The 23,174-nt window shown below is 35.8% G+C and overlaps 3 protein-coding genes across 6 annotated transcripts; all 3 read right to left on the reverse strand.

Moving 5' to 3' along the window:
• Window positions 1-2,766: 2,766 nt before the first annotated feature.
• On the reverse strand, window positions 2,767-11,315 carry LOC114729344 (serine/threonine-protein phosphatase 2A 65 kDa regulatory subunit A beta isoform-like). Of its 4 annotated transcripts, none has more exons than XM_028916338.1 (14): window positions 11,115-11,315; window positions 10,337-10,751; window positions 8,799-9,045; window positions 7,832-7,944; window positions 6,852-6,931; window positions 6,443-6,584; window positions 6,266-6,346; window positions 5,607-5,711; window positions 5,309-5,491; window positions 4,660-4,752; window positions 3,756-3,895; window positions 3,621-3,687; window positions 2,822-3,127; window positions 2,767-2,779 (listed from the first exon to the last, which is right to left on the reverse strand). In XM_028916338.1, exons 2-13 carry the CDS (start codon window positions 10,727-10,729, stop codon window positions 3,008-3,010), a joined length of 1,764 nt encoding a protein of 587 aa, XP_028772171.1. In that variant the 5' UTR covers window positions 10,730-10,751; window positions 11,115-11,315; the 3' UTR covers window positions 2,767-2,779; window positions 2,822-3,007. The 4 variants fall into 4 exon arrangements, with proteins under 4 accessions (XP_028772171.1, XP_028772170.1, XP_028772172.1 ...); XM_028916337.1 differs by having other exon boundaries at window positions 11,111-11,315; XM_028916339.1 differs by having other exon boundaries at window positions 11,156-11,190.
• Window positions 11,316-12,068: 753 nt separating this feature from the next.
• Window positions 12,069-15,221, reverse strand: LOC114729345 (aluminum-activated malate transporter 9-like). The gene is made up of 6 exons (XM_028916341.1): window positions 14,846-15,221; window positions 14,192-14,329; window positions 13,813-14,082; window positions 13,570-13,709; window positions 13,332-13,478; window positions 12,069-12,754 (listed from the first exon to the last, which is right to left on the reverse strand). Exons 1-6 carry the CDS (start codon window positions 15,213-15,215, stop codon window positions 12,071-12,073), a joined length of 1,749 nt encoding a protein of 582 aa, XP_028772174.1. The 5' UTR covers window positions 15,216-15,221; the 3' UTR covers window positions 12,069-12,070.
• A 4,361-nt stretch (window positions 15,222-19,582) lies between these two features.
• Window positions 19,583-21,752, reverse strand: LOC114729348 (uncharacterized). The gene is made up of 2 exons (XM_028916343.1): window positions 21,303-21,752; window positions 19,583-19,994 (listed from the first exon to the last, which is right to left on the reverse strand). Exons 1-2 carry the CDS (start codon window positions 21,678-21,680, stop codon window positions 19,821-19,823), a joined length of 552 nt encoding a protein of 183 aa, XP_028772176.1. The 5' UTR covers window positions 21,681-21,752; the 3' UTR covers window positions 19,583-19,820.
• Between the last annotated feature and the right edge of the window lie 1,422 nt (window positions 21,753-23,174).

Here is a 23,174-nt window from a genome sequence, read left to right on the forward strand (position 1 = left end):
TGGTCATTGAAACTTGTCAAGAATTAGTGTATATTCATTTGCAATAAATTCTGTATTGGAGTGTATATAGCTCATGTTTCATGAAAACTGTCGTTAGTTGTATAATCAACTTATTGGAGGTTGAGGATTTTGCATCTATTCAGTTTGGCTTCATTCAAAGATGGCGGAGCTCGTAATGAATCTCCAACGCTAGCTCACCACATTGCTTTCTTCAGCTGTAGCTCAGGTATATATTAGAAAAGGAAGGGAAAACGGATCCATGATTATTTTTTCTTTTTAGAAGAGATGGCTATGACAAAGCCATATATGAGAAAAGGCAAACAAAGAAACTTGCTTTGCTGATCCTAAACAATCAGAGGAGCATCGACAGGAGTACAATGTCCCTGAATATTGTGGGCATTCTTGGCGAACCAATTAGTGCATCTATTAGCTTCACGGTAAACATGATCAAGCTTGATATTCCAATTCAATGCCATGAGTCTCCTAATGTCAGTCTGTTAAACTTCAAGTGGGAGACCAGCTACATTTTCTGAGTATCAAATTTACTGTTTCTGCTGAGTTACTGGCGATTACGATGCTTCCAAGACCCTGAAGTCTTGAATCAAACAGATCCCCATCCCTCAAGATATGCCCTGAAGTTCTGCTTCAATGTTGCTTCCGTAGCTTTCTCATGAACCCCTTAACCAATGTTTTAAAAGCCGGACCGAAAACCGGAAAGATCAACGGGTCATGGTTCAATCGGTCGGATCGGTCGGACCGTTCGGTCAGACTGGTGACACAATAATTAATTTAAAAAATATTATATACATAAATTAGTATATATGAAAAATATCAAATTATTAAATAATTTAGAAATGCATTTAAATAATCTAAAATTATAATAAAATCATTGAAAATGGACTAAAACCTTATATATTTAATTTTCTGTATGTTAAAATATTTAATGATATTACAAATTATCAATTCATTCAAATCAAAATATTTTTTTAAAGATAGATCAAATATCGAAACAAAAAGACTAGCGACTCACGATTTTAACATCACAATATATGAAATTTTCAATGAAATAATACTATATGGTTATAACTAGTCTAAAAATATATTAGGATATTTAAGGGGATCAATTTTTTTATTTTTCCTCTATTTTTTTAAAATTTTTTAGTATTTTTCAGTCAGGCTAAAAAACTGTCCGGTTTTCTGAAAACCGTTCCGGTTCCCGGTCCAACTCTAGTTTCCGGCTTAATAACGGCTCAACTCCGGTCCAATCTGGCTCAACTATGCGAACGGTTTTTTGGTCCAAACCGAGCCGTTAACGAGTCCGGGTGACGGTTCAATCGGTCCAACCGTCCGGTCCGGTCCGGTTCTTTAATCATTGCCCTTAACACAGTTACCACGGAAGTCTTGAATCAAAAAACCGCAAATTGCCGTCTCATCCATATTGTTTATCGACCCATCAATGTCCAAATGAAATCCAAGCTGTACCCGGATGGCTCCAATTGTTTGTAGGTGTAAGCATATTTCCTCCAATCCTGATCATTTGTTGCTGCATGAAGCTATCTGTAACATTTTGTACACATCTGAAATGAGAACTTCACCGGCCTTGGGTGAAATGGATGTGTTGCTTCTATCTTATAAGATCACTAGCAGGCATTAGCCAATAACGTTTTCCAAGGCACTCCTTTTATGTCTAATCTACTCCAGCAGACTGAGAAGAAATCAGTATGCGAGGAATTTTTTTCAGGCCAAGTTTCCAAAGGACTTGTTTAATCTTTTCAAGGAGGATGAGCTCTGTCATTCTCAGGAATGGGCTGGATTTTTTGTAAGCAGAATTGACACAGTTTTTCCCATCGTCTCCAACAAATGTTATCATCCTCATCAGATTAGAGCGGAGGCTTAACAAGAATACAAGAATAATCTGTCCAATCACTTACCTATGAGAGAATCTCAAATAAAACGGCGCATTTTGAATGTTTGGGTTGCGGTTCTTCATCTCGTCTGCATGCTGCTATACATAGATTTTGAGCCCATCAACTTTAAGAGGTGGTTATCATTTCCCATGCATGCAATAAACAAGACTTTTATTTGGAAAAAGATCTAACAAGATTGAAATAATTAATTATTTACAATTTAAGCCTTTGCTAAAAATTATATTAGGTCTCATCAAATTGTAGATATTTTTATGGGCAAGAACATTGCCATGTAAACTGCACAAAACTTCCTTCCCCTTCTTTTACTTCAATTTCCGGTCTGAGGAGTAATCTGTAAATCTCTTTTATTTATTTTTACATCAAGCCCAAAATACAATATTGTTCAACATTTATTATAATTTGAGTATGCATGCGCGCGTAATCCGTTTATAATAAACCAACGGGGAGTTTCGAGCTCTTTGAATGGCGTAATTTTATTCTATAAAAATTATTAATGAAGAACATTCAAAACATACCCATTAATTTTTTTTCCCTTTTTAGCTACACTCATTACTTAGCAACGCTACTTTCTACTAGGAAACAATTCTTTTTTCTAATAAAATTATAAAAATATGTCAAATTTTTGAAATCTTTTTATAGTCATCTGAATCTCAACTAAGTTAGGTTGAGCAACCATATAGACATGCAACTCCCCTACAGGCACACTTTTTCATTTACAAGATTTAAAACAAACTTTAATTGCGGGGAAGAAAAAAAAAAGTTGAGTGGACAGCGCCTTTTGACACTTGTCAGTTTTTTTTTTTTTTTTTGGTATTCACACGAATTCAACCTGAGACCCTGTGCTTAAACAACTTTGTTTTCTCATCAGTTCTAAAAAAATTTTCAAGTTCTACATTCTACAAAAAATTTCTCATCAGTTCTACATTCTGTGATGTTTGAACAATATAGCAATTAGTATAATCGCATTTCAACCCAGAACAAATATCAATGTGATAATTTTCAAGTTGACTTGATTCCAGTTACATAAGAAACTTGAAAAAACATGAGGGAGGAAAAATTATGACAATATGCAGATTGATCTAACTGGATACCATGATTTCATTGCTACATTGAAGAGCTTGGGAGGCAAAGAACCTAACATCAACATCTGGATCCTCGCTGAGGTCAACCAAACAGGGACGTATAGTCTGCTCAAGAACCTTAATTGTTCCCAAAAGCAATTTCAAAATGTAAGCATCAACAGCAGTTTTTAACAATAAACAGCGGCTAGTTGAGCAATAGACTAAAACACTGGTTTCCAATATAATCTTCAACTGCCATAAGAATGAAAAATGACACTAGCAACCCTACAGAGAAGAAGTCTCGGAAGCATAGTTTAATTGATATTGACATATTTTTACCACTCATCAAAGAGCGAAGTTAGGTTCTAGCTTGTCAATTTGCTAAATTTAGCAATTCAACCAAGATGTTTGAAACTTAGAGCGGAGAACTCAACAACTAACCAATTCAAAATAACATAGACAGAATAGCACTTGAGAATAATCAGGAACTTAATACTTGTGTCATGTGAAAATTGTAACTGGAAAATAATTATGAAGTTAGAAGTTCTAAAGTTTTCTTAGTGGCATATTCAAATATTCATAACATTGGTATGAGGTATCCTAAAAGAGAAAAACTAAAATAACTACTTACAGTATGATCAACAACTGGAGCAAAAGACTGCAACACTTTTGCAACATTGAACTTGATATTGGGAACCCTGTAAGATTAGCGATCAGAACAGATTCCAATGGAGATGCGAGAAGACCCAGGTTTGAATAGTTTTACCTATCTTTTGATGCAGTGATGACCAGAGGGAGCAGTTTAGAACAGGTAATCTCAGAGCCCAAAACAGGACCTAGCAGAGAAATTGCTTGCAAAACGGTCATCCGATTCAGATAGTGTGGATCATTAATCATGTCCAGAACCTGTAAATTATGTTGTTCGAATGAATACCCAACTCTTTTTTAAATAAAATAAATAAACGATTATTTTTAACATAAGCATTAATTATCTGTTCTATAAAACCTTTCAATAGTAGGTACAACGTACAACTGTTCTCTAAGCATTTGAAAAAATAGTCGGACAGCAGCTTCCTCAAGGCAGTAGCATTTCCCTAAAGCAAATGACTCTATGGCTTGTAGAGGATTAGTTATTAAATTGAATCCGCTATGTCTAAAGGCAAGAAAGAAAACTAGCCAGGAAACAGGACATGAATAGCATGGTTTGTCCACATCAACAATTAGCTTTTGGGAAAGGATTCCCGGCCCATCAATTGGTGTCAAGCTAAAGGTCAATAACTCCATAAAGGAGTGCTTATGAAGAGTTGAGTGGTGGAATGCCAAGTGAAATGTCACAGTATAACTGTCAGGACGTCAACTTTCCAAGGGCAACCAACTGACCAGGACTAAAGGTGGGATGAAATGACCAGTCTCATCAGATAATATGGGATGGCCAAAGGAGTACTAAAGGAGCGGGATAATATGAAATGACCAAGTCTCACATTTATAACATGGATTGTTCAATACCAGATACCATGGCTTTGGACAAGAGTTCCCCACCCCCATAGTAGCCTATCGAACACCAGATACCATGGCAATATTTAAATTCTTTTACTGTGAAGGTGAAATATTATACTAATGCATATCAAGAAACTAAGATATACATCGGCAGGAAAATGTCAAAAACAGACCTGAGGAATAATGTGCTGCATTGCCCATTCTGGTCCAAATTCTTCTGCCAAGCGTTTCACATTATTAGCAGCTGCATCTCGAATAGAGTATACCTACAATTATATCCAATACTGTCGGTAAAGACAGTATGACTTGGTTGCTCAAAAAGAAAATAAAAATGGGACTGAATTTGCAAGCATAGTGAACAAGTATGATTTCTTGAAATTGACAAGGCCAGTGGACAATTCCGTACAACCCTTCACCAAAAAATAAGGCACGCAAATCATTACACAGACTATCAGTTTCTTTGGTAGCCTACATAGCTAAGGAAGCCACAATAAGTTGAGTCAATCACTTGTCTGTTCACCATTTCTGCCAAATTGATATTTTAGCACTCTCAAATTACATAACTGGCAAAAGTTGAAAAGGAAATCAGCTGAAGAAGCCATGCTTCAACACATACAAGACTTGTAGAGAAACCAAGAACCAAGATGCATCATTAATAATAATTGCAGCAGCTAACAAGTTTCAAGAGGTACAAATTAACAGTAATCATTAAAGCTCTAGCACAAATCTAGTCTTTTAGTCAACCATAAATGCCAATAAAACATACTTCAAAGATGAGAGGACTAAACTGATCAGACCACAAGATTTACTAGCTTCACAAACCTTGTCCTTAAGCCATTGCACGCAAAGGGGTCCAAGTTTGTCATAAAAAAACCCTACACCCAACTGACTTGCCAATAAAGGTATATGTTCTATGATGGCAAGTCGAACCCTCCAGTGTCGATCTTCAGCAAGCTCAACAACAGCTGGTAATAGAGACTGGGATAACACGTCAATACCAATTACCTGTATAAGCACGTATATACTAAATTTCAATGAACAACATGTCGAAAGCAATATGTTTAATTGAGAATATATATTAATCCAAAGAACTTGGAATAATCAATTTAAAACCACCAACCTGATTAACTTGGCCAAGCTTGCTGATGATGTTCAGCCTGACATCAGGACATTCATCTTTCAAAAGAGAAAGAAAAATAGGGAGGAGCTGCTCAATTGTCACCTCCTGAAACCACCACAAAAGTAAAGTGAAGACAGAAGAAAAGGTTGACTGCGGAATTGATTATAAGAATAAAGAAACTAAATAAGGCACCAAATGTGTACATCTATTCACTCAGGTATGATAGAAATTATTGGAAACCAGAGCCTAGAGTCTTTTGACAGGCTCTCACCTCCTTATCAATCCGTTTTTCTAAGAGTTTTAAAATTTCAAATAAACCATCCGCTATATAATACATTCTTTTTTCTTTTTTTTTTAATTTTTAAAGGAGTACACCTTGGAGAGAACTTGAGAATTAACCCTATCAAAAACTGCATTGCTTGGAATAGAACCTACCGAAATCCATAAATTCCAACTTGATCATCAATCATGCAAGGAGCTGCTGAAAAGTATGTCTAATACTTTACACTTTTTTTTTTTTTTGGCCTGAAAATAGTTTACGCTTCAAATAGCCTAAGCCTAATATTTTTTCTCCCATCACAGATATTCGAGCAAATAAATGCGCAACATTTCAGTTTCATGTTGATTTACATCTTCTGTTTCTAGACAGAAATTCTCACCTTCCCTAAAAGTGGTGCCATTCCCATTACAACTGAAGCCAATGCAGAGCGAACATACTGAGATGAGTCTGTGGATAAATCCTACAATGCAACAGACAAACTTGATCAGCCATATACATCTTATCGTCAAAATTCACAAGTAATGATAACTTTAAGATCTTTTGTAAAAATGCATGCCTTTAAACATGGTACAATATGCTGAATAGCAAGTTCAGGATTTAATAATTGGCAAAATTTGGTCACGTTTCCAGCAGCAGCAATGCGTACTTCAGCTTCATTGTCATGCAGTAGCCAAACATATGCAGGAACCAAGTCTGACCTAAAAACAATTTTCATCATCATATAAAGTCAGAATAGGTGAAGTAAATCCCTCATATCAAATATGACGTACTTCTTGAAAAACCTATTATGCATATAATTTATAACTTTCTTTCATGAATCATGGAAAAGTTCTTCATTGGCTGATAAAATGTGCGTTTACAACCAAAAGTTCACTACAACAAAACCAGATTTCAATATAGTGTCAGAGGGATCTTGGAAAATCATGAAGAACAAGCCAAATCATTCAATGGATATGAAAGGCTACCTGGTGGACTCAGGACCAACAACTTCACATAGCTCATATAAGTGATCTGCAACCACGTAGCGTACACGCCATGACTTGTCCTGTCAATAATTAACTTAGCATGAGTCTGCATCAAACAAAAAGAAACCAACCAAAAACAAGTACATAATACATATGAAGATGAAATAGAGAATATACTCTCAAATATATATCGCAACACTAGAGGACCAAGAAATCTATTTGGCGGTAAAATTATTCTAATCTTCCATTGATACATCCTTTGCATTAGGGAAAAAAAATCTACCAATGTAATTTTTAAATTTCTCAATTATAATTAAACAAACACACATGACTTGCAGCAAATAAGAAAGGCATATAAGAACAACACCAAAAGAATCAATCTAACGAGCAGTGAATATTCTAAAACAAATTATAGCATAAAATATAAAACAAGCTATATGAATGAATAAAATGTTCATAACAGCCTATGAATAAAGTTTCTACTCTTCCTTCTTAAAAGCACAAACATCATTGGTGTCAAAAAAATTGGAGAAGAATTACATTTCTGCACACACCCATGAGACAATTTTTCTGTCCCACCTTGAAATCCTGGTAGAGTCCTATTTTTCTGTCAAATTTTAAGATATAGGATGGCCACAGAAGTTGTAATGGCAAAAGTAGAAAAAGAGGAGGGGGAGGTAATGAAGCTTGTGTCTTCCTAAAACGGTCTTAACTTCTCAATTCTCATCATTTCTGTTCCTTCCAATGAATTCACTCCATCTCTTCCACAAACTAGAATATTAGCTCAAGGAACTTTCCGCAAAGCTCTCTAAGGATGAAGAGCAACTAAGGTAGATAAAATCAAAAGGGCAAAAAAAACTGACAGAGGAGAGCGAATTGGCACGGACAGGTTGTGTCCACTCATACAGTATGCATATCATGATGTATTGTGAAGGGCTTACCACAAAATGCATATCTTCCTAATTAATGTTACGTTATACCTGTGAGAATTTGGCTATAACTGGAAGAATATGCGCCACACAATCTTGAGGCTCCAACAATTTCCCAAGAGCTACACAACCCTCAACAGAAAGTAGCCGAACTGAATCTTGATCTACAAGAACATGAAAGGACGAATTTTAAATGTAATAACAATGCTCTATGCATGAACATGAAATGGTCAGCCTGCAATTGTTAATTAAATAAGTCACAGATATTCACCATGCCTTCAATTTTAAACAAGGGAAACAAATTTTTTTTATGCAGGGAAATTTAAAAGCCTAATCTGAAACACCAACGTCAATGGTTTGAAACTACATTATCTAGTAAAAAAAAATTAAAACAATAAAAAACTAATCAGAATGCCAATTTATTATATCAAACGCATATGAAAAGGATTTTTATGAGAGAGAAAAGTAAAGCAGAGGATATATGATATTAAAAGACAATATGAAACGGTTATCTTTACCCATAGGCCATAGTGCATATTCTTTCATTTTATATTCATCCTACTGCTGGAAAAAAAAAAATGACACTCTTCCAGGTAGAAAAGGAAACGGTGGGAGAGATTACAAGTCACTATAAGCATAGTTACTTTTAGTCCATCAATATTTTGATGCAGCTGGGTTATAATTTTCTTAGTCAAGTGAATACTCCATTTGACATTGTTTCAAGACTTTCCTTCCAAGTTCGAACCAGATCTAATTCTCAATTTACACGTTAAATCACAATTTTCACAAATTTATCTTAAAAGGACATACGGAAAGTAAATTGACTTCACATATTGTCATTCATTGTTAGAGTAGCAGCGATCACTTTGGGTTCCTCCCATTGTCAAAGCCTTAGGAAGCAATCGATGCCTTTAAATATGGTTTACAAATCCTTAATACGTACACCTGATATTGTTCTCACCAAGGTTTAACAGATCCATGATAGGATGCCAAAATTTTTCACATCAAATTCACATACCATCATGTGCAAGGCCCTCAAATATGGACATGATATTGGTTTTCAGGTAAGCAGCTTCAACAGTAGCAGCAAAGTTTCCCAGGTTTGTTGCAGCAGCTCTTCTAACCATAGGCATATCATCTTGGCACAGCTGACCATATAAAGTTCTCAGTTCGGTTTTTATAGTCTCTGGGGCATGAGGGAAAGCAATATGCAACAAGCTGCATGATGAAACTCGAGCTGTAAACCACTCACCAGCAGCCAGTCTCTACATGATGGAGATTATGATCAATGAAAAGTTAATGCACTGCCATTATAACTGCAATATGGTATAATACTATTAAAAAAGAAAGGAAAAAAAGAAAAATTCCTCACATAATGCCTGAATCCATCACTAACATCATAGGAGATAAAAGCAAGATGCACCATGAAGCCTATAATTTGTGGTGATTTAAGCACTAATAGCTAAGTGTCTTAAATGAATAAGGTGCAATATACAAGCAGGGCATGCTTTATATCTATGTCTAAATAAGAAGCTCCACTATAGTCAGAGAAAGCAGAAAAGGCTTCCAGACAAAACCCTGACACAGTGGCTTATAGTTCACATGTCCTAGTTGGGGCTGTCCAGTACCTATAACCTCATTCCTAGCCAGAAGTAAACTTTTTATGAAGAGAAGGTGAAGGTTGGTGAATGGGACAAATCATTAAACGCTGTGTGTCTAGCCTATGTGACCAATGCCAGATTAATTGCAGTCCCTGTCGTCTCTGTCTCCATTCTCTATTCTTCTCACTGATCTTCTCCCCTCTCAGCCATCTGTCTCTCCCTTTTCCCTCTGCTTTCCCTCTCTTCCTCTCCTTTTTCCCATTCTTTACCCTTCAAGATTACAAAGGTATAACACTTCCGCTAAGAAGAATTAATTCATCTGGCAATATATGTCAGTTCCAGGCCTCATAACCAAAGAAGGTGAATACTTCGGATAAGTGGCTCTAATCCATATGGCACCATGCTCACGTAAAGCAATCCCAAAAATAAAAATACAACGGTCAGTAGACAAAATTTCTAATCTCCCAACGATCAACAAAACCATGGTCCTAGGTTTTATTAACAATAAACGAAATCCACATAACAGAAATCTACTCATGGTGTTTGGCTGGGAGTAAGACTTTAAACATGTCCATAGGTTTGATTAACAAAAAAAGAAAGAAGGAAGGAAGGAAGGAAGGAAATAGAGAGAGAGAGGGTGAGCTATCCATTGCTCTATATGTCAGATAAACAAAATCATAGTTCAGATAGTTCACAAGGTATGATCAGTGACTACTGCAACCAGACAAAATACGAAAATGACAAAAGTGAGTTATGTCTGTTATGTTCAACTAGTTAACAAAAGCAGAATGAAACAAATGCACTCCTGAGTGTTATGTCAAATTTTCAAAATGTCTAGGTAATGCAGAGACGAGGTTTCCACAGATTAAGCTAATACACAACCAAACTCTAAGAATTAACAAAGACAGAATATCAAATGAAAGAACAAAGGAATAAAGAAAATGAAACTATGTACCTTGACAAGAGGGATAAAGTATTCAAGCATTTCTTTCTCTCTCATTTGAGCTCCAATTTTACCTAGTGACTCCACTGCTTTCTCCCTCACACAAGTTTCCTCAACGGTGCAGAGCGTTTCTAATGGAGGGAGCAGCACGTCCGCGTGCTCTATGCCACCAACATATGGAATAAACGCGCCTAATTCCTCTGCCACCGCAAGAAGCACCTCATCATCATCATCATTGTTCTCACCGAGAAATGGAATCAACTCCGTCCTTGTCCTTTCTTCCCCAAGTGCGCGTGCAATTGTGGATAGTTTGCGAATCGAATTCAGTCTAATTTGAATATCATCGTTCTTCAATTCATCAATCAAAACAGCTATTGGGTATAGAGGTTCATTTACGGAAGCCATGTTGTCTCACGAGATCCTCAAACTGCAACAAAAGCAAGTCACAAATGACAAATCAATTCAGTTGATTTCACACACACAAGAGAATCAATATTAAGCGCGGCAGCTGAATGGAATTTGGTCTTCCCATTTTCCCAGGAAGGCTTCTTCCCCCCATCTCCTTTACCCCCCTTAGCCCAAAAACAGCCAATAACAAACGTCAACAGGGTACTAAAATTTCACAATACCAGGAGCAAATATCAAAATCTACAAGTTCGCCTCTCGATCTCAAGCAATGGGCTATAAATTCAGCAGGCATCTTGACAAAAGGCGAAAGGCTCAGCAAAGAAAAATCGGTAAAACTACAAAATCTAATAATCAGAGGGAATGACAAGGAGAAGAGACCTACGGGACGTGGAAAAGCAAGAAAATGGAGAAGCTGAAACGTACAAAGCTCCTTTGCAAAACTGAATCTAACAACCGACGATGGTGAAAATTGAAATGCCAGGGGATTTGTCGATTGTATAGAGGTTTTGTAGGGATATCCACTGCTCAGGATTTCTGTCTCATTCTCCAAGGCAACTGCTTCGCCTCGTCCAAACTCGACCGGCTAGAAATTCCAAAACGAATTATGAAAGTTATTTTGATATTTTCAAGTGACTTGCCGGATTGTAAAGTATTTCTTGCTAGTTTTTAACTGTCAAATTCCATAGAATCATATAAAAAATCATTTTAACCCGAGAATTATACAGAGTTTAATTTAATCTGCATTAAACGGGGTCATCAAGTGCCATGTTTTCAAAACTCGAACTTGACATGTTAATCTTACAGATTCCTGCCAATTATATCAAGCGTTTGATGGTTATCAGAACAATAGATAAAATTTGACGGTCCCTTCATAAACTACACTTACATATTATAATATAAACCTTTTTATGCTGTTGAATATTATCCAACTATTTTCTCCCAGATAATATCGTCTAACCTCATATCCATTGTATCTGGCACAAGTTTTCTCATTAACCCAATAATCAACTACACTAGTTTCTGTCACCTTTTAATTTGATAATAAAAACAATTACATAATTCTATTTCTCCAAAATATGCATTATGCAAGACAATTATTTTCATTGACAATTAAAAATAAGTAGAATTTTTGTCAACATATATAGAATTATGGAGAGCAAAGTGACGTTCACATGATAAAAGAAGCCAAGAAGCTGAATTAGACATCTTGCGTCTTTGCATTCATACATTCAATTCTTCTTTCTTTTTTTTCTTTCACTAATTGTTCTTGAATATACAAAAAGCCTAGGGCTACTGAGCACCCAGATTATCAAAAACTTTCTAACCCTTTTCTTTATCTTAATGATTGAAACCCATGCAATCACACAATCTAGTCCAAAACCCACTCTGTGGAACCAGCTGTTCAAGAGGATCCTTAAACTTGGCCACCTCACTTAATTCTTCAAATGCATCAACAAGGTTCTGGAGCCTTGCCACAAACTCAATCATAAGAGTTGTGAAAGTAGCAAGAGACAGTGAACTAGCACTCTCATATGTCTTGGATTCTTCCTCTATTATCGCTGCGTCTGCTTTAAAAGAAACATGTGCAGGCCAAGCCGTCTGCTTATTTGCAGGAGGGTTGTCATTAGCAGCCACAGAGGAAGGTACAAACTCAGCAGAAATGATATTGTCCAAATTCTTCCTAGCTTGATCAGACCTGGGGCCCAGAACAGCTTCACTCATAGACTTGTACAGGAATTTTGGAGGTTCATGTTCATCCATGTTCATGAGGTCATGTGTTTCGCCGGTGACTCTTGGCCGGTTCCCTATTTCCCAGCCCTCTGAATCCACAAGAAGGTAAGATTTTTTGTCAATCTTCTGTTGGAGTTGTTCGGCTGCCTCTTGTATTTCATACAGAATGTCTTCCTGACGTAGCTTCTCCATGTTCTTAACTTTGGTTCCCAGTTCACGCAGCAATTTGGCTCCTTCATAGCCAACCCTTTGAATCTCACTTTTAAAGACTTGTCGCTTCTCAGGTGGAGCCTATGTATCCAAATGATCAAATGATGGTTAAGTGCATATATATTTGCGAATCAAATCAGCCAAAAGAAAATCATTAAGAACAGCATAAGAACCAACAATATCGTGATTAATGAGAAAGAAATCTTCCTGGATTGCAACCAACATAAAAAAAATCAGCAATATCAAGCCCATCCACGAAGGTGCTGTGGAGGAGGGAACATTTCTGATCTGACCATCCAAATCACATTTGGACATTCCAAACTTTTTAAACAGAAAAATATACTAAAATAGGGAAAATTTGTTTAAATCATGACCATCTAGATTTGATCTGGATGGTCCATATCAGATGCATACAAGGCACATCATCAGATCCGTGTGTATGATGCCATGCAGTAGTCAAAGCAAGTCTCAGAGGGCCATGTGAACAATATCAACATACAAGTCAAATCATATTTGGACAGTCAAAACTTTTTAAAATATAAGAAAAATAAACCAGCCTGCGTAACCTTCCAACATAATGAAACACCTAAAAATGTGAGGTGAAAAACCAGATTAAGATTCGACGGTAAAATGCTAACGATAGTGTAAAAACAAGTACCTGTATTTCAGAAAGTATGCACCCATGCATACCCAAGACCGTAAATGCAACATGCCTCAGTGCTCCACTTACTTTCACATAATTCTTCCAAGGGTATCTAAGCATTTTGTAGCGACCATGAGGTGGCTCCCACACAGCAAATCCCATCTTTAATTCAATAATACATGACAGTGAATCAGAAAGATCACAAAAAGACTCCTAGTGAATAAGACAGAAAATTGGAGTGCCTATACGGTACCAATGTTTCCTCTTGGCTTGTAGATTCAACAGCTGATCTGTAGCCACTGTAAATTATGTCATCAGCAGAAGCCTGGTAAGTAAGAATTTTTGAAGGCACCCTCTCATATTCAACACAGTTAAGGTAACTATTCACAGAAGCTGAAGAAACATGAATCAAAGAAATGAGAATAAGAAGCTGCAACATTATATGGCAGCAAGTAGTTACAGATTGAACGACATTGAAGAACATAATTTAGAGAACCTTCCAAAGATCTTGCTACACCCATGAAGTTTTTGGCTACCAAATTGTGCAGATCTTCACCAGCCCAGATTGGATATATACAAATATTAACTGCCAAGGCAACAGCAGCACCGATTGCAATGAACAAAAATCTGTTTGTAGCTGTATGAATGAATTCCCTGGTATGATAACCAGATATTGTAACTAAGCAGTATGTGATCAAGAACACACGAAATCCATATTCATAAGCCTTCATCGTGGGATAGAGTTTTGCATAGGTGATACAAAATCCTGGCAATCATACAGTTCATCAGAGAACCAGGCACAAAGCCTAATAAAATAAGTCTCAGGAACAATATAGACCAACAATACATGACATGAACGAGATTGGAAACCAGACCTACAATGAAGGTACCAATAACAACAATAGCTTCTTCCCAATCTCCAGCCCACTCTGATAACTTTGCCATTCCCAAAGCTAGTCCTGCAGCAGACAAAGTCCCCAATCCTCTGTTGAACCCTTTGCTAAGTGTAGCTCCTGCAGAATTGCAACGTCATTGATCATAAACAAGTCAAAGATACTTGTGCCTGGACTCTGAATTGATCCAGGGAAGAGCATTTTATCTAGAAGACACCATATTTTCTGATGAATGAATTAGAAATATCGAATTCTGTCAAGGACGAATATTTTTCACGACAAAGCAAGAAACGATACAACATTGGCTTTGGAACATGGAAGAGAAACTAATTATAGCTGGTGGTTTTATCAAAAAGCGCAACAGGAACATGAATCGAAGAATCTTTTTTTTTTTTTTTTTTTTAAGTTCGGATGCCTTTGAAGGAAAACACTTGATAAATTTACAGTTAATATATTACTACACTGGGACCCTGAGTTAAATCATTGAGAATGAAAGAGATTAAAAAAAGCGTCTCCATGCTAATAATGCATACGCCCAAATTCGACATGATGTACGTGATATAAACACAGAATATAATCAAAGAATTGGTCCCCACGTACAAAAATTTATAAAACAAAATCAGAGAAAGACCATACCTATACTGAATTCAAAGACGACGACGACAGTCATTATAGACCAGACACAATATTTACTCATATCATGGAAGGGCTCTTTCAAGAAAATCAACAAGGAAAGCAGCATCAACCCAAATCCCACTTTCGCAGAGAATACGACTTTCCTGGGATCACTCCGACCCATCTCCCATGCCCCAGTAGCAACCCTCTTGAGTGCCTTCCAGCCCTCGATAATGCCATCGGAGAAAGCACGGTAAGAACAACACCTCCTCCTTGAACGAGCTTCTTCTTCGTCCGACCCCAGAATATCGATCCCAATCTGAGAATACCCCTTCATGGAGAGCAGCCTCTCCCTCTTAGCTTCGGCGAAACTGTACCTGAAAGACCCCATCTTAGCCATTCTCGTGTTCGTAGCCATACTTTCACCGACGCAATTGATTCACGTGCAAGGAAATGGAAGTTTGTGAAAACCGTAACTGAAGATTTGGATCAGCGTCAGACAGAGTGGGTAAGGGAGCGTGAAAACAGCGGGAATGCTGTGAGATTTTCCGCGTTGGAGTGTAGAATATGAAGCGAAAAGTTGCCAGCGATGATCTGATATGCTCTTTTTTCTTGCTCGGAACTTGCAGAGCCGGGAATCGTGAGCACGAGAGCGTGTGCGTGAGACCAGAATACACAAAGTTGATCATGGAAGAACGAGAAGGTGATTTCCTCTTTGGTCATGGCGTTCCGACGCGTGGCGGGATGAGCTCGCGTAGCTTACGCAATTTAGCTTGCATGATCACTATTTCTCGATGCTAAACCTGCGTCTTACGTTACTTTTTCTTTTTCCTTTTTTTTTTTAACTTTTAGGGTCAATGAATAATAACATTTTTTTAAAAAATAATGTTATTATCCAAAATAGGGGCATGTTGTACCATATCTTCTTTGCTTAATATAAACGCTAATTTCATATTTAATTTAATCATAAATGTAAGATCTCAATTTATTTTATTTAATATTAATATATTTTACCCTCAAGTAATTTCTATGGTAATTAAATATATTAAGTAATTCAAATACACATAATTAATAAGAGTATTTTAAAAAAGACAATATGTATTTACTACAAATAACAATTTAACTAATTTTTTTAATCTCTCTAAATTAATCAACTAAATTTTATATTGAAGACTGAAAGTAGTACTGCCTTATAAATCAATTTATCAAGCAATGTGAAGAAAATGGCAGTTGTTTATCCCCATATACAATGCTTAACTAAGCTATTTACAAATATGATGGTATGGTTTGATCTGTATAAAAAATATCACTGCCTCTTATTTGTAATATAAGAGCTAATTTTTTTTTTTTGACCGGAATATAAGAGCTAATTTATAGTATAAATTATAGTACAACTTAGCTTTTATCTTAGTAGCAGACGTAACAATAAACCAGACTCTACTCAATTCTTTAGAATCTTTCTTTTTTTTTCCCCTTTTTTTTTTTTTTTTTTTTTTTTTGGGGTGTGGCTGAATCTGATAAGAAGGCTATTGACAGTTATAAATAGATACCTTTTGGTATACATGGCAAACAACATAAGCTTATCTCCCTAACTCATTTTTGGAAGCGAAGAATAAATTCTTTTCAACTAAATTCTATATCCACCAAATTCGAATAGCTTCTTAGCATATTTAAAAGGATTAAGGTCAGCACTTTATATTTTTTTTAGCAACACCCAGTCGTAAAATAATTGTTTTTGGAAATAATTTTACCCTCCTACTTTTGAAAACAGTAAAACTTCCATAAAACGTTGGTTAAATGGGACCCGTAAACTTAGGATTCAGGAAAAATGACCCAAAAATACTTTTTGAAATTTAAAGACAAATTGGTTATGCAAATAAGTGAAAGGACCAAATAGGTATGAGGTAGAAATTTGGGATTCACAAAATTTGGTTAAAAGATTAAACTACCACTGAAGTAAAATGAAAAGCATCAATAGGTTTTACAAAGTGATTGACAACTTTCAAATTGAACTTGACCATTTTCATAATATGTTTTGCAATATGTTATTAGTCATTTACAAACTAGGCCAAACTTAAGGGATTAAGTTGAACAAAATTATTAAACACACAAAGTAACTGATCACTTGTGAAATAAAAGTACTCATTTCCATAATATATTTCACATGTTATTAGCCATTTCCAGACAATTTTACTAAACATGTAACGTGATTGACAACTTACAAAATAAATTTGACTATTTCATAACACACTTTGCAACTTGTTATTAGCAATTTGTAGACAATTTTACTAAATATGTAATGTGATTGATAACTTACGAAATGAAATTGACTATTTCTATAATGCATTTTTCAAGTTATTATTAGTTATTTTCAGACAATTTTACTAAATGTGTAGCGTGATTAACAACTTAAGAAATGCATATAACCATTTCCATAACATGTTTTGAAACATGTTATTAGTCATTTCCAGACTTGGTACAATTTTTTAGGGGGCCAAGTTAGACAAATTAACTAGACATGTAAAGTGATTGACAATTTGAAAAATGCGTTTGATTATTTTCATACTATTGAGTTAGTCAATTTCTAACAAGTATGACCTTTTAGGGGAATTAAATAATGGGGTAAATGTTTTGAGAAATCAGTGGATAGTCAACAAGTACATCTAAAATATATCATAATAAACATGTTAACAATAGCTTTCGTGATTTACTACATTTGTAATAGAATTAAGCATTAAAATAATGATACTTACCAAAAATCAGTAGCCCTATGACAGTAATTACATTATATATATTGAACTGAAGATTCTTCAAGCAGTATGAGAAAGTCAGAGGAGTAGAGAAGGAGCCTATTGTATGATTGAAGAATGGTAACATGAGGAATGTAAGGGTAATTAAAATAGGAAACGCAAACAACAGGTGAACTGAAGTTGGAAGTTCGGAGAGGGATGATTTGGAAGTGAGGAAGGGTCTGTAATTGTTTTTGAAGAAAAAGACGCTAGAAACATCATGAGGAAGAGAGAAAAGAACCTGAAAAGAGATAGAGAACTCTTTTTGATTTTGACAAAAAAGGAATGAAAGAAAGGGCATGCAGGTAAATTGTCAAATTTTGCAAATCTCAAATTAATATCTATTGACTTATTTATCTTTCATGAATTTAGAATGACTAGTTTGACATTTTAGAATTCAAGTGGTATTTATATGGGATTTTCTCTAGAGTTTAGGTGCATCTAACACTCAAAATATTTTCTCAGTAGTACTTAGCATTTAAAATAATTTTTTGTGTAATTTTATTCTTAAAATATTTCTCAAGCTAATTTCTCTTATCATTCTTTTTTTTTTTCATATTTTCAATACCCATTCTCTATATTTTCAATAATTAATTTTTATCTTTTTTGGAAGTCCTCTTGAATATTTTCTAACTTGGCCAGTTGTCCTCGATAACATTGCACCTCACCAAAATATTAAATATCTCCTGCGTCAAAATGCAAAGAAACAATTGCGTGAGTCTCGGAATTTTGTTTGACGTGAATTATCTATTAAAGGAATTTAAATGCCATTTTCACTTCATAATAGAGCATATTAGTTGAGTGAGGCAAAAAGAGGAAGGAAAACAAGAACTGCATGTCTGATAACATGCAACAACTCATTATCACACGAAAACAGACTCATTTACCTATTTAGACGCCTTCTTAATCCTCTTAATCCTTATCCCTGATCGAATTTCACACACTATGGCTTCTTTGTTCCTTATCTTTTACAATATTTTCCTCATGGTCATGTCTCATTCGCCCCCCATCAATGCACAAGATCCAAGCTTTTCTAATCCCAGCATAGCCCAATGCACCTCCAGCCTCCTTCCTCTTGTTCCTTGTGCACCATTTGTGCAAGGTATTTCTGCGTCCCCCGGACAGCCATGCTGTGACAACCTTGAATTGCTCTACGCACAAGTCCCGCGTTGTCTCTGTGTTTTGCAGAATGTCTCCTCAACTTTGACCTCCTTCCCCATCAATAGGACACTTGCCCTGCAGCTTCCTGCCCGCTGTACCCTTCAAGTCAATGTCTCTGATTGCCCAGGTTCTAATAACTTTCATTCATGTTATAGCATGTCTAGAAATCTTGTGGGTATTTTAATAATAGCATACCTGTATAGTTAGATGCAGCTTTTCTTTCTTTCTTTTTTAATGATTTGGCATTATTTTTTATGTAGGGGTAAAATTGCCAACCAATTCACCTCCTACTCAAGCGTCCAATGGGACGATGGGCAGCCCAACCGTTGCTGGTAAAGCATTCTCTGTTTTCTTCCCCCCTATTTATTATGAAGTTTTGATATTATTTTGATAACCAAGTTGGCTTCTTCTTTTTTCTTCTTTTTTCCTGATGGTTCTCTCTTTCTACTGCAATTTTAGCTTCCCCAATAGTTCCAGTGACACCAAAACCCAGCGTTATAGGATTTGGACTTGCAAGAAGCGAAGCCATTAATTTGAAGGCAGGGGATGGTCTTACTGTAGCCTTGACCACAGCAACCCTCTTCTTAACATTTAAATTATGACTCTAGTCCTTACCTTTAGTCAATGGCAGAAGAACTACTATGTATTTTGATACAGTTTTATAAATGTTTTGCTATTATTTTTATCTATTTTAGCGTATAGCATGTAGATTAGGTGGTTTTGTTTATAGCTTAGATGCAGGCTCTCCATCTGTTCAGAAACAGAGATGTGGGAATCTCAGTTAATAAATATGTAATTTAAGTGGGTATTAAGTAGATAACTTTTCTTCACTATTTTTTCAGACCATTTCAGTTTCAGAATGTTCATGGCACATAAAACCCCACAGTAACTCAATATTTCATAATACTATGGGAAATGCCAAAGATAGGGACAATAATACATGAAAAAAAAAAAAAAAGAAGCATTGCTTTACAAACTTAGCGCCATGCTTCATGTCTGAATTCATTGGCCCAACACACTGTGTTTACGATATCTAAAGAATAGAACTACTCCAAACTGGGAGCCACCTCTGTTGGATTGGACTCAAACACATCTGGGTTTGATTCTTCAGGTTCTTCCAAAAGTTCTCGAGTCTGGACGGATTCTTTGTATGCAGGAGTCTCCTTGAAATCCGTTGCCCCTTCATTATATGTTGCCACAGCGATCCCACAAGCAATTAACTGTAATGGAAGTGGGTAAACAGCAGAGAAAATTTAATTCCCGATCGCAAATACAATTTGATAGATTAATTCCACTAGTCTGGAGAGATTAACAAGTTACCAAGTCAATCACAGATAGATATTGAAGCATATAAAAACTCCAAAGTAGGTCTCATTGAAAACAACGTCCAAAATGCTTACATGCTTGTTTCATAAATGAGCAGTAGGCTTAGATATCCTTACCTTTAATTAATAGACTGAATCTGCCTAAAAATTGTTTTCTAGTAAGATATTACTTGACTTAGAGAACAAGTTACAACATAATGAATTCCATAAAAATCTTGACAGGTATAATAAAATTAAAGATTAAAACTTGGCTTCTGATTCTTCTGTCCATGAGCATTGTAGTAGGTAAGGACAAAAATGTAACATAATTGGGTTCAAAAATACGTTAGTTTGAGGATTGTAGGAATCTGTTTAAAAGCATTTCATCCATTCTCAAGCACAAATAAAGAATGACCCTCCTAAGCCTATGGCATGTGGGTTTAGTGGGAACCTATGCTGATCTTTACATGTCAAGAATTCAATTCCCACCACTTCCCTTCCAGCCCAAAAGACAACATCATGGCAAATGATGGGAGACTGAAGGCTTTAGTAATGTAAAATCAAATGATAATAAAGCCCTTCAGTGTCATCTTCCCTTCATTTAGTTTTATTAAAGATAGTACAATGATAATTACATGTTTTCTTGCTGAAATATTATATTCGGCTTACAAGTAATTTATTTGTCTCCCTCACTTGCTCAACTTCTGAACAATGAATTAGCACTTGTCTTTCCATTCAATTCTAAACTTCCAAACATATCCTAAGTTTATTTATTATTCAACAGGGTCCTTCTAAGCGGGTTGAGTTGTATCATGTGCATCATCAGTAGTAAGCTGCACTTATTAGGATTTTCTTTAGGCGAAAATGCTTCAATTATTAAACTAACTAACATGTGAATGCCAGATTAGTGTATTTGGACATTCGAATTTGTTTGGTCAGTGTAGTACGGTTTCCTGTTTACTGTTTTTTCTTTTTTTCTTTTTTTGTTGACTTGCAGTATCAGCCGGCGGGTTTGTTGAATGTCTAAAGCATTTTTAGGGCCAAATAGAAAGGTGTAAAATTGAGTTGTATCTGACTCCGAAGCACCTAACACAATTCCCTAATGCCTAATTAGTTTTCAGAAAATCTGAAAAAACAAAACTTCATTCCATCAACAAACACAAGAATGAAATAAAGAAGTAAAGAACTAAGCAAGCAGAATCAAGAAAAATTCGAAGATCATACCGCGAAAACAATACCGAAGGCCCACAAATACTGCACGAAAAAGCCGAGACCATCCCACTGCGGGCCTTCCCAGAAGTCCGGTTTGTCGCCGGGAAGCTCCGGCAAGAAATAGCCGTCATCGGCGTTATCAACGACGTCTTGAATCTCGTCGGCTCTCTGGTCTTCTTGGTCTTCGGTGGTGACAGAGCCCCTTCGGCTCTTATCCAACCTTCCAGTACGGGGCGAAAACCTCTTTGCCGAAACTATGTGAAGTTTTCTAACAGAGAATGGGAGAGTGAAGTGAGAAGAGCGAATGACGGAGGTGTATGGAGCTCCGATGGATTGACCGGAGAGGATTCTAGCACCGCTACAACTACAACTACCTGTGGCCAACGCCATTAGACAAGGGACACAAAGCTCAGAAGCCACACCAGCACCAGTACTTCTTGCGGATAAGAGGAATAAGAACGTTTGCGGTCCGATTATCGGGTCCAAATCCGCGTAAGGTTATGGGTCGGTTTATCTTAACCCAATATGATACCTAACGTCCAGTTGAATCATCGGGTCCAGATCATATCTGCTAAGAAATTTATGTACGAATTTATAAAAATTTGGACTTTGCAAACGTTGAAATTCTATTATGTTTTGAAAAATTAATCATTAGTGTCCCGAAAATTAATTATAATTCGATTATAACTCTGTTCATAAAACATTGGATAATTATATAATAGCCAAGGGAACAACAGATTGAACGGTTAAAAGCACAAGTTATAGAGACTAAATAATTAGTATTTTATTTTTAATGCTAAAAATATAATTAATTTTTGATGATGGAGTTGGGTTGAGAAGGTTTAATGAGTCAAGAATATTTTAAAACAAATATTATGAAACGCCAGGAAAATAGAATTTATATGAGTTGTATACGAATATAAAAATTATTCTTCCGGTCCTTCATATAAGACCCATTTAACTAATTTGATTAGATTAAAAAAGTTATGTAAGTTAGTTAATTATAAGAAAAGTGACACATTTTTCCTAAAACACCATAATCATCTTTCTTAATACCTCATCTCCCTCTTCTACTTAATTATGGTTGAGGGAGTATTCATAGGGGTAATTTAGAGAAAATTGATAAATATGATAAATGGATCTTATATTTAAGACTAAAATCAACTCAAAAATTAGGTTTTATATTAAGAACAAAGAGAGCAATAAAAATATCAAAAAGATCGAACCGATAAGACATGGGGATGCGCTAACGTTTAGCACGGAGGAAAGTGGCCAGATTGTGACGTTAAGGCCCCGACGCGAATGAAGACATGGACACCCAAAATGATTGGCCTCAAAATAGTAGCCGGTGGCTGAATGATTGTGGTGATCTGATAACAACACTTTTATTTATTTACAAGAAAATAAAATATTATTTGCCAAAAAAAAAATCTAATATTGCCACTTGTTTCTCCAAAGTAAAATGCCCATCACAGGTTATACCGCGATAGTGTCGATATAATGACAAAGATTTAGTTCCTATTCAGGAAGCATTTAGAACACCCGATTTTTCACAAGTCATGTGTATTATAAAATTACTTTTAAAATTATGATTTAGTTTTTATTTAATTATGTTATTTTTAAAACGTCCTATTATTATTCCAAATAAACCCTTAAATAATTATCTTTTTCTATACCCATATTTAGCTCTCTTGGTCCTAATCATTTAATTAAATAAAAATAAAACTTTGATTGAATATTCTATTTATGTTTCAAGTTCAATTATTGTTGTTAGGATTTTTTCAAAAAAAAAATTAGCCAATTGCTGTCCATAATTGTTAGGCGCGCCACACAAAGTGGTTGGGTCTCTGAATCATAGTTTCCGGACGGTGGACGCCACCACCA

This window comes from Neltuma alba, unplaced genomic scaffold (genome assembly GCF_004799145.2).
Source record: "Neltuma alba isolate B1F8T4 unplaced genomic scaffold, ASM479914v2 tig00012629_pilon, whole genome shotgun sequence".
Lineage (NCBI taxonomy): Eukaryota > Viridiplantae > Streptophyta > Magnoliopsida > Fabales > Fabaceae > Neltuma > Neltuma alba.